Below are 12,362 nucleotides of genomic sequence, written 5' to 3'. Positions count from 1 at the left end.
AAGTCTAAATTCTTTATACAACATACTTGAAGTAAAACTTTCTTTTTTTTAACTATCCATGCTTTCACTTTTGTTTTATGTCTAAAAATAAGTATAACTGTATAAGAGTTACTGATATTTTTCCTAGTTGACAATTTCCTGATTAGTAAAATCCTCAGTGGATGCAGTTAGGGCTGGGGTCATTGGTAAAGGTATTTAAAATTCCCACACACAAAAAAAAAACCCTTCAATTTGATTTTAGAGAAATGGAAAATTTTGCCCTCTATATTTTAATTAGATATAATTGTCTTTATTTTAATGAATCTTCTGATCAATGGCCTAGCACAGATTGGAGTACTTTCTTCTCTTTTGGGGTAAATGTTAAAAATATGCAGGCCGTAGTTTCAAAGAATATTTTATAAAATTTAATAATAATTGCTTAAGGAAATAAAATTAGAATATTATCTTAGGAAAGTTTAATCATTTTTCCCCCTAGCAGAGTGAGACTCTTGGTTTTCTCAATCAAAAAAAAAAATTTTTTTGTTTGCTATGTCAAAATGAAGATTATAGGAATTATATTTCTCTAACAAGGGGGAAATAAAATTCTTAGAAAAGCCTATTTGCCAATGGTGGCATATTTTGAAAAGCAAATTTATTTCTGGATAATTGTTAGAACTATATGAATTACATGTTAATTTTATTTTAAAGCATACAATTCAGTAACATTTGTGCATTCACTATGTTATGCATCCATGATGTTTAATTCCAAAGCATTTCATCACTGCCAAAGGAGACCTCATACCCATTAAGTCCATCATTCACATCTCCCCATTTTCCCCTTGCCCCAGTTGTTTGGCTCCACATTTTTTTTTTATCCCTCTGGGGATTTACCTATTCCAAATAGTTCAAGTAAATAGAATTATACAATATATACTCTTTTGTGTCTAGCTTCTTTTACTTCTTTTATTTCAAGATTCATCCACATTGTGGTATATTTCAGAATTTAATTACTTTTTACAGTGCGATAATATTCCATTGTAACAATATATTGCAATTTGTTTATCAGTACATACATTGATAGATAGTTGAATAGCTTCCAACATTTTTATTATTTATAAATAGTGCTAAGAACATTTGTATATATATTGATTCAAATACTTGCTTTTAATTCTTTCAGTTGTATGCTTGTAAGTAGACTTGCTGAGTCATATACTAATTATTTAATTTTTTAAGCAACTGCCAAACTGTTTTTACAGTAGCTGTATCATTTACATCCCTACTAGTAAACTATGAGGATCCAAATTTGCCTATATCTTCTCTATCATTTGTCAATCGCCATTTTTGTTTTTGTTTCCTGTGGTGTAAAGTGGTATCTCATTGTGGTTTTATTTGCATTTTATTAATGGTTAATGATGCTGAGCACCTTTGCATGTGTTCAAAAATTTATTTATCTTTACTGAAGAAATATATGTTCAAGTCCTCTGCCTATTTTGAAACTAACTTGTCTTTTTGTTGTTGAGTTGCAAGAGTGCTTTATATATTCTGGATACTAGATATTTACAGTTTTTTTCTGGCATTTTTTAAGTTGTCTGTTTCCTTTTAATACACAAAGTTTTTTATATTGATGAAATCCTGTTTATCTGTTTTTTCCTTTTATAGGACCTTGAGAGGCATCATTGGTTCTGGTTTTGTTAATGTAGGTACTTAGGGCTATAAACTTTTTTCTTACTACCTCCTTTATAGTGTCCTAGAGATTTTGGTTTTGTATTTATATTTTCATTATTTTTTTAAAAAATTTCTCCCCTGGTTTCTTCTATGATTTATTCATGATTTAAAAGCTCAGTCTCCCTTATTAATGTAGTTTTTATTGATATTGATTTTAATTTGATTCTATTATGTTTTGAAAAGATGTAAGAGATTATATAAGTTATCTTACATTTGCTAAGGTTTGCTTCATAGTCTAAAATATGAAGAGAGAAGGTATTTTTAGAGAAGGTTTTATGATAGCTAAGAATAGTTTATTCAGCTGTTGTTCGATAAAATATTTTACAGATGTCTGTTATGTCCATTTGATTCATAATATTCTTTAGGTCTGAAGTGTCTTTACTGATTTTATGTCTGGATGAACTATCTATTGCTGAGAGAGATGTGTTTAAATCACCTTGTGTTATTGCATCGGGGTCTGTCTGAATGTTTATGTTGAGTAATGTCTTTTATATAAAATTAGATGCACCAATATTTGGGGCATACATATTTATTATTATATCCTTTTGTTGAATTGTTCCCTTATAATGTTTTGGTCTCTGGTTTTTATTATGATGTATACTTTGTCAGATATGAAATTGGCTGCTTTTGCTTGCTTTTATGAGCTCCATTTGTGTGGAATATCATTTTCCATCCTTTTACTTTCAGCCTATGGATATGTTTGCCTTATTGTTATGTCTCTTACACAGAACATACAGTTGGTCTGCCAGTCCAAGTCTTTTAGTTGGAGAATTGAGAACATTTACATTCAGTAGTATCATAGATGTTTGTTATTTTCTGCCATTTAAATTTATTTCTAATGCATAAATATGTATTCTAATATATGTATTCTAATTCTCATTTGCGTATCTTCTCTTCTACTAAGATTCATTCTTTTTCAAGTTCTGTTTGGTTTTAATTTTCTATATGTAAAATTTCTTTCAACATTTTCTGTCATACTGGCTTAATAGTTATGAATTCTCTTAAGTTTATGCTTATCTTGGAAGATTTTTATTTCTTGAATTTTGAATGAGAGCTTTATTGCATATAGCAATCTTGCTTGACACTTATGTTCCTTCTGGGTCTAAAACACATTGTTCCAAGTCCTGCAAGATTTTTAGGGTTTCTGTTGAGAAATCAGACATTTCCTCCTTTGTTTACTTCTAAATGTGACCTGACATCTTTTCTCTTGAGGGTTTTAAAATTCTATACTTACACTGGATATTTGGCAATTTAATTATGATAGCTCATGGAGCGGTTCTTTTTTGAATTTTTGTGTACTTGCAGTTCTAAATTCCTTCTTATGTGGCCCGCATCTCATTCACAAGGTTTGAAAATTTTTGCTATCGTTTCTTGGAAAAGGGTATTTATTTAAGGACCTTAGGCACTAGGCCAGAGACTCTGTGCCTACTAGAAGAAAAAGCAGGACCAAATCTCCATTGTGTCAGCTTTAGGAACAAAATTCCTCAACAAGACTCCTAAAGTGCAAGAAGCAAAATCATGTACCAATAAATGGGTATTAAACTAAAAATCTTCTTCATAGCAAAGGAAATATTCAAGAATATGAAGAGAGAACCTACAGGAGGAAGGAAGAAAATCTTTGCCACTTGCACCTCAGCTACAGCATTAATCTCCAAAATATATAAAGAACTCAAAAACACAACACCAAGAAACCTAGTCAACAAATGGGCAAAGGAACAACAGAGACACTTCACAGAAGAACATATACAATTAGTCAATAAATATATGAAAAACATCACTAGCAATTAGAGAAACAAATTAAAATTACACTGTGATAATAATAAATGTTGGCCAGGATGTGGGGAAAAGATACACTCATACATTGTTGGTGGAACTGCAAATTGGTATAACCACTCAGGAAAGAAGTATAGAGATTCCTCATATAACTTGGTATGGAACCATCATATAACCCAGTTATCCCACTCCTTGACATGTACCCAAAGTACTTCAAATCAGCATATTATAACAATGAACCCATATCATGTTTATATTAGCTCAATTCACAATAGGTAAGCTATGGAACCAACGTAGGTACCCTTTAATAGATAAATGGATAAAGAAAATACAGTATATATACACAATGGAATATTACTCAGCCATAAAGAAGAATGAAATTATGGCATTTGACAGTAAATGGATGGATCTGGAGGAATGAAAAGTTGTGCTCCATTTGTGTACAGTGTTTCAAAATGCATTCTATTGTCATGCCTAATTAATTCGAAAAAATTTTCAAAAATAAAAATATAAAACTTTAAAAGATGTAGGATTATAGGCAAATTATTTTCCTAATATTTTAGTTTGTTTCACTGTGCTGGGTTTTTAATCCCAGGATCTACAGAATGCTAGGCAAGTGCTCTACCACTGTCACACACACATAGTGCTCCCCGTGTTTTTCTATCTAGGAAATATAAAAACTCTTAAAAGAAAAATATCACTCCAAAATTGATTCTTAGGATTTTTTAAATGAAGGAAAACATTATACATGAATAAGGCTATTTATTGCCATAGTGTTGTAATAGTGATGCATTAGAAATTATCTAAATGTCCATTAGATAACATAAATGCTCTGTGGTATATAAATAATGAGAGACAATACTGCATCTAACATGCATAAATAAAGTAGATTTATATGCATTAAAATGGATATGCTTAAAAAACAAACATTTAGTTAAAAGAAGTTGAATAATAGTACATACATTATTATACATCTACAAAAAGTATAATTTTGTTTAAATTATAAAATTCTATGAAAAATTAACAAAAATATAGTTATACATATCTGTACACATACATCCACAGATAATATTAAGGAATGGACCACAAAGAAACAAACCAGATTTAAGATATTGATTATTTCCAGAGATTGAAGGAAGGTCGAATATCGAATGGAGTAAGACTACTTATAGGTTGATATTTCTTTCTTTCTTTTATTCTTTCATTCATTCTAATACCAGGGATTGAACCCCAGGCCTTCTCATGTTAGGCAAGTGGTCTACCACTTCATTGCATCTCCATAACCCTTTTTCTTTTGAGATAGGTTATCTATAAGATTCTTTATCTAAAAACCACTTCAGGCTTTTTAACAGTATATTTTCAATGTATATTAGTTGCTTGCCCAGGGTTCTTTTTAAAAAACAAAACAAAACAAACAAAACCCCTTTATTTTATTTATTTATTTTTATGTGATGCTAATGATTGAACCCAGCACCTCGCACATGCTATGTAAACGGTCTACCATTGAGCCACAAGCCCGGCCCCTGCCCTGGGATCTTAAAAAAAGAATAGCATCATACCTCATCAAATGTAGCCTTGAGTTTGCAGTCCTCCTGCTTCAGCCCAGTGAGCATCTGGTATTATAGACATGGGCCACCATTCCTGGTTCATTTTGGTTTTTTCGCAAAATAAAAGTAATTACTTAAATATGACATAATTTGTTGTTTTTAAGTCTAGTTGGTTGTTATAATGATGTTTGTTATATTATTCTTTATATTTTTTAAGTTTGTAATATGCTTTCTATATGTTTAACAATATACTCAAAGATATAATAGTTTCACTTCTAGTAACAAACAGTGAGGAAAATCTTGTATATCAACATATAAGTACGTTCACTATGACCAAATGAAAAATGGAAATAAGTAAATGTTACATGATTTATATATAGCTAGAAATCCTAAGAAATTTGACTTAAAAATCCTATTTAATAAAATATTTTTACCTCAAACCAAAAACAAAAATAAATTCTATATTGATTTTATGTCTAGATATAATGGGCCAAGCAATAAAGCATGGAACAGTTTTGTGACCCTGTAGTACACAAAGATTTTTTTAAACCACACAAAATGCAGTAAACACAAACTAAAAATTGATAAATTGGGGAGTACTAAAACCAAGAGCCTCTGTTCGTTGAAACATACTATTGAATTAAAGGCAACTTTGAAAGGCAACATGAATTAAAAGGCAACTTTCAGAGTGAGAAAAGGTGTTTACATTATTTATGTCCAGCAAAGGATTAGTATTCAGAATATATTAAGAATAAATTTTAAAAAGGATAGTTGATTCTATAGAAAAATAAGCAAATCACTTTTAGAAGCTTATATCATTGTAGATCTTTTTTCTTTTCTAATATAAGTATTTAACATTTTGTTAATTTAACTTCAGAGTATTTTAACTTCAGAGTATTTTCTAACTCCTTTTTGAGTCATCTTCATGAGATATATTTAAAAGTTTTAATCAAAAAATTATTCCATGATAACATATTAAAATATGGTACAGAAGAATTCATTCAGGACTCTCACCATAGAATACATAGAATTTTACTGTAGTGGAGAGAGATTGATTGGGATTGACTCTGAACATTGCATGAGCAAGTGAGAATTTACAGCCAGAGCAGGGTAAGAGTCAGTGGATGGAAAATTACCAAGGAAGCATCAGGGGACTCTGGCTAAATGGTCTTAACTGGAATCTTCATAAAGATAAACCAGGGATTCAGACATCAAATGGGGAATAGTGGAGGATGAGGTATACAGTCAGATATTGATGGTGATCAGATATTATGAGTAGAGACGTTGTTAGTAAAACTGACTTAGTGGGGTTGTTTGCTAAAACTTGATTTTATAAGGAAATACACAGTTGGGTCTAAGAAGCTACAGGAACTTGACTATGTTTGCTCAAGCAGTCAATCTTTCTGAGAAGTAAGTTCTTTAATTTCCAATATTAGGGGATTTTGTAGACATCCTTATGATATTGGTTTTTAATTTAATTATATTGAGGTTGTAGAAGATGCTTTGCACTATTTAGATGACTTTGGTTCATTTATAATTGATGTGTGATTTAGTATATTTGTCTTAACTTGGTGAATGTTCCACAGCACTTGAAAAGAAATATTATCTTGCTATTCTTTGAGTGAAGTGTTTTAAAAAGTCAGTAAGTTCAAGGTTTTTGATAGTGTTTCTCAAATATTCTGATCTTTATTGGGTTGAGATAAATTTTATTTGCTTTTCCCTTGAAGGAGCCATCTTACTTCAGTATTGTCCATAGTGTTATCTAAACAAATGAGGAACTTACTCCAAATCATCCTGTGTTGAATGTATATGTGTACTTATGTATGTGTTCCTCTTTTCATTTGGTAATCTCAAATGGCATTTGCAGGTAAATGGATAGACCTGGAGAACATCATGCTAAATGAAATAAATCAGACTCAGAAGTCAGAGGTTGAATGTTTTGCCTCATATGGGAAAGCTAGAGAGAGAGAAAAACAAAAAGGAATAAAAAGGGGATATTATGAAAACAGAGAGAAGACAGACCAATGGTAGAGGAAGAAGATCAAGAGGGAGGGACCAGTGGAGGGCCTGTAGAAGTCCTTGGGGATGAAATATACCAAATTATGCTATGTCCGTATATGGATATACCACAATGAATCCAAATTATCTATATAATTAAAACAAACTAATTAAAATAATAACAATAAAGGGAGATCATCAGAATAGAGCAAGCAGAGTAGGAGCAGGGAGAAAGGGAAGGGAAGGGAAGGTACTAGGGATGAGGTTGATCAAATTATATTATGTGCATATGTAAATATGGCATAATGAGTCTCACCATTAAGTATAATTATGTCACAATAAAATTTTTTAAAAACAAAAAAATCTATGATCATTGGATCTAAATTTTTTTAAACACCTTATGTATGTGTATTTATGTCTGTATGAACAAAAATGTGTAAGTTAACACATCAAACTATAAGATTCAATATTTTTTGTAATTTGACTGTTTTATTTTTCTCTAACTTTATTTTTTAATTTATTTTTATTTTTTATGTATATGACAGCAGAATGCATTACAATTCTTATTACATATATAGAGCACAATTTTTCATATCTCTGGTTGTATACATAGTATATTCACACCCATTTGTGTCTTCATACATTTACTTTGTGTAATAATGATCATCATATTCCACCATCATTAATTACCCCATGCCCCCCTCTTGTTCTCCCACCCCTATGCCCTGTCTACAGTTCCTCTATTCTTCCCATGCTTCCTCTACCTATCCCATTATGAATCAGCCTCCTTATATCAAAGAAAACATTTGATATTTGGTTTTGTGGGATTCACTTAGCATTGTCTTCTCTAACTCCATCCACTTACCTGCAAATGCCATTATTTTATTCTCTTTTATTCCTGAATAATAGTTCATTGTGTATATATGCCACATTTTATTTTATCTATTTATCTCCTAGAGGGGGCATCTAGGTTGGTTCCACAGTTTAGGTATTGTAAATTTTGCTGCTATAAACATTGATGTGGCTGTATCCCTGTAGTATGTTTTTAAGTCCTTTGGGTATAGACCGAGGAGAGGGACAGCTGGGTCAAATGGTGGTTCCATTCCCAGTTTTCCAAGAAATCTCCATACTGCTTTCCATATTGGCTACACCAATTTGCAGTCCCACCAGCGGTGTATGTGTGAACCTTTTTCCCCACATCCTCGCCAACACTTATTATTGTTTATATGCATAATAGCTGCCATTCTGACTGGAGTGAGATGAAATCTTAGAGTTGTTTTGATTTGCATTTCTCTAATTGCTAGTGATGATGAATTTTTTATGTGTTTTTTGATTGATTTTACATCATCTTCTGAGAAGTGTAACACTTTTTAGTACTAGTTTACCTAGCCTATCTTTGTATTAGAAAGTGGTTAAGCAGCTCAGTAAATGATTTTTAAAAATTAGTCTCTACTTTAGGTATTTACCTTGTTGATTATGATAAAGTTACCAGAAATCACTCAACTAAAGCATTTTACTTTCTAGATTCTCATTAAAAATCAATTATAATTTTGAGGATGTTAATATGATTAATATATTTTTTGCCTTTATTTTACCATTTTCCTATTTTATGTATTTTCAAATATATTTATTACTTTTATTTGCTACAAATATTTGTTTGCATTCCTTAACATATATTTTTATGTAATTAGTCATTGCTTTAATTTTCATAGAATGAATCTTCAGGAAGAATTGGATGAACTTAAAGTACATATATCTATTGATAAGGCAACAATACAAGAATTGAATAGATGTATGGCAGAGAAAAGAGAAGGTACAATTTTTTCTCTAAAAATATTTAACAGAATCATTGTTAAATTTCATAGTTCTTCATGTTTTATTTTGTTTCTTCTAAAAAATCTACCCCTTTCTTTTTTACCACTTATGGATAACTCATTAACATTTTTCCTCTTATGAGAAAATCAGAGAGTGAATACTTAAAAATCCCACTGTGGTATGATTTTTAATTTATGAAAACTTTTTGTAAGAGAGATTTGATAAGAAGAAAACGTACTAATTTTTACTGTTTATTGTTAAGATTTTCTTAGTTATGTTTATTTACTGTTCTGTAAAAGATGTGGGGTTAATATTTTCTAAATATTTTCACTTGACATTACATTTTTAAAAGATCATTTAGATAGCATCTATTTTATTGTAATCAAAATCTAGATCTAGAATGAAACTTGGAAAACTTAACGAAACGTGGAAAACTTAAAGTGTGCAATCTCTCTCACCAACAACCTAAAATTATTCTACAATATGAAATATGGTCATTGCTCTGAAAGTAAGATTATTCTTAATCAAGATAAAAACATTTACTGGCTATGGTGGCACAGACCTGCAATCCCATTGACTGGGGAGGCTGAGGTGGTAGGACTGAATATTGTAGGCCATGTAAGCAAGTTATCAAGAAGCTCAGCAATTTTGCAAGATCCTGTATCAATATTTTAAAAATACATAAATAAAAATAACTGGGATTATATCTCAGTAACTGGGATTATATCTAAGTAAGTAAGTAAATAAATAAATAAATAACAATATTTACCATACAAAGTCAGTAACTCATTAGAAAAACTAAATAAGGAGGACAACATGGCGGCCAGCGAGGAAACAGCACTGTCAGTGCCTCCGCTGTAACGGGATCAGAAAGAATACACCCACAGGCGTCCTACTGAGAAACCTCTAGCAAAATTCAGCTGAAAGGAGACCTGCATGGAACTAGTAAGTTTAATTGGAGGTGGCAGCGTGTCCCAGACGCCTGAATCTCGGCAACGCAGAGCTGGGACACAGTCCCGCCGGCTGCCGCCAAATGGCTGCAGCCCACACGTTGCGGTAAACAGAGGAGCGGGCGCTGTCTGCCTGGTCCCACGCTGGCGGCTCTGGGAACCGGCCCCAGCCGCTGGTTGCAGCGACCTTGGGGGCGGGCGCTACCTGCCTGGACGCATGCCAGTGGCTCCGTGAACCGGCCTTGGCCGCTGGTTGCAGTGACCTTGGGAGCGGGCGCTTCCTGCCTGGACCCAAGCCGGCGGCTCTGGGAAACGGCCCGGCCGCTGGTTGCAGCGACCTAGGGGGCGGGTGCTACCTGCCTGGACCCACGCCGCGGCTCGGTGAACCGGCCCCGGCCGCTGGTTGCAGCGACCTTGGGAGCGAGCGCTACCTGCTCGGACCCACGCCGGCGGCACGGTGAATCAGCCCCGGCCGTGGGTTGCAGCGACCTTGGGGGCGGGCGCTACCTGCCTGAACCCACGCCGGCGGCTCTGGGAAACGGCCCGGCCGCTGGTTGCAGCGACCTTGGGGGCGGGCGCTACCTGCCTGAACCCACGCCGGCGGCTCGGTGAACCGGCCCCGGCCGCTGGTTGTAGCGACCTTGGGAGTGGGCGCTACCTGCCTGGACCCACGCCGGCGGCTCTGGGAACCGGCCCCTGCCGCTGCCCATACGTTGCAGTGATCGTGGGAGCGGGCGCGGCCTGCCTGGACCCACGCTGGCGGCTCTGTGAACCTCCGCCAACAGCTGCTCACACGTTGCAGCCAGCTTAGGAGCTGGCGCTGCCTGCCTGGGCCCCCGCCCATTGGGCTCTGTGAGTGGTCGTCAGCTGCCGCCAAACGCCCGCTGCCCACACGTTGCAGCGACAGTGGGGGCGGGCGCTGCCTGCCTGGGCCCGAGCCCGTCCAGCTCTGTAAATTGACACCAGCCGCAGACAGGCGGCCGCTGCCCACATGCTGCAGTGAGTGGGGGAGAGGGCACTGCCTGCCCGGCTCCAGCAGGCCCAGATCTGTGAACCCCCTCTGGCGGTGCAGGGCTCCAGACGACCACATCCAAACTGCCAGCCCAGCGCCACAAACGACCCCCGCCGGGCTCGGCAACAGGCCCCGCCCACAGGGCGAACAGCAGGAGTGGAGACCCGCCCAGTCCGGGAGGAAGATCTGCTGCACAGAGATTGAATCCCGACCACTGAGAGGAGGAACTTGGCCCGGTGGCCACAGCGCCATCTACTGGAAGAACAGTTAATCACACTCTAGGACTGCATCTATAAATATATTTTTTTTTCTTGTTATTTTTTTTTTAATTTTATTTTATTTTTTTATTAATTTTTTATTATTATTATTATTATTATTTTTATTGTTGCTGTCTTTTTAAAGGATATCTTTAATCCATTTTATCTTATTTTATTCCATTTTTAAACTTCATCTCTCATTTCTATTATTATTATTTGTCCTTAAATTCTCTTTAATTCTCTATCGTTTTCTCTCTTTCCTTCTTTTCCTCTGTCTTTACATTTCTTTTCAATTTTCTTATTCCCCATTCCTTGAATTCTACCTGCTTACTCTCATTCTCTTTAGTGACCACCTCCCTTCCCTTCTAATACCTTTCATCCCAAGCATCAAATAAATTTATAGGAGTAAACAATAGCTCAACAGTCAAACAGAACAAGAAGCAACATGAGCAGCTTCAAAAGGCAAGGAAGAAAAGGAGTACAAACAATGCAGGATAGCCTAAATATTCAGGAGGACCTAGAGTCATCAGAAAAATGGTCATACAAAGAGCTCAAGGAACACCTTAGACAGATGGAACGGAACCTTAAAGAGGATATGAGACAGCAAATTCAAGCAGCGAAAGAACACATTGAGAATGTATTACATAAACAGATAAAAGAAGAAGTTAAGCATCTGTATCAGGAGATAGAGATTATAAAAAAGAATCAAACGATAATCTTAGAAGTGAAGGAAACTATAAACCAAATTAAAAACTCAAATGAGAGTATCACTAATAGAATGGAGCAAGTAGAAGCCAGAACTTCAGATAATGAAGACAAAATATATCATCTTGAAAAGAGTCTAGCCAACATTGATAGGACGGTTAAAAACCACGAGAGAAACATCCAAGAGATATGGGACAACATAAAAAAACCAAATTTAAGAGTGATTGGGATAGAGGAAGGGATAGAGAGTCAAACCAAGGGAATGAGTAACCTGCTAAAAGAAATAATTACAGAAAACTTTCCAGAAATAAAAAAGGAAACAGATATACAAATTGAAGATGCATACAGGACACCGAGCACACAAAATCACAGTAGACCAACGCCAAGACACATTGTTATGAAGATATCAAATATACAGAACAAAGAAAATATTAAAAGCTGCAAGAGAAAAGAGACAGATTACATTCAGGGGTAAACAAATAAGATTAACAACGGATTTTTCATCACAGACGCTGAAAGCGAGAAGATCCTGGAACAACATATTTCAAACACTGAAAGACAATGGATGCCAACCAAGAATTCTGTATCCAGCAAAATTAAG

At 35.1% G+C, this 12,362-nt stretch overlaps 2 protein-coding genes across 4 annotated transcripts in view; one reads left to right on the top strand and one right to left on the bottom strand.

The window, feature by feature from the left end:
• Nucleotides 1–12,362, top strand: part of CNTLN (centlein) — a 332,078-nt gene that overhangs the window by 177,520 nt on the left and 142,196 nt on the right. For all 3 annotated transcript variants that reach the window (XM_081278288.1, XM_081278287.1, XM_081278289.1), the window contains exon 13: nt 8,735–8,835. In XM_081278288.1, coding sequence (XP_081134414.1) covers nt 8,735–8,835 — 101 coding nt within the window. The remainder of the gene's footprint in view (nt 1–8,734; nt 8,836–12,362) is intronic.
• On the bottom strand, nt 9,700–11,066 carry LOC308639942 (uncharacterized protein). Its single transcript, XM_081278331.1, has 3 exons — nt 10,693–11,066; nt 10,295–10,593; nt 9,700–9,992 (listed from the first exon to the last, which is right to left on the bottom strand). Exons 1-3 carry the CDS (start codon nt 11,049–11,051, stop codon nt 9,754–9,756), a joined length of 897 nt encoding a protein of 298 aa, XP_081134457.1. The 5' UTR covers nt 11,052–11,066; the 3' UTR covers nt 9,700–9,753.

This window comes from Spermophilus citellus (assembly GCF_964194105.1).
Source record: "Spermophilus citellus genome assembly, chromosome: 2".
NCBI lineage: Eukaryota > Metazoa > Chordata > Mammalia > Rodentia > Sciuridae > Spermophilus > Spermophilus citellus.
This window is presented reverse-complemented; position numbering and strand designations above follow the sequence as displayed.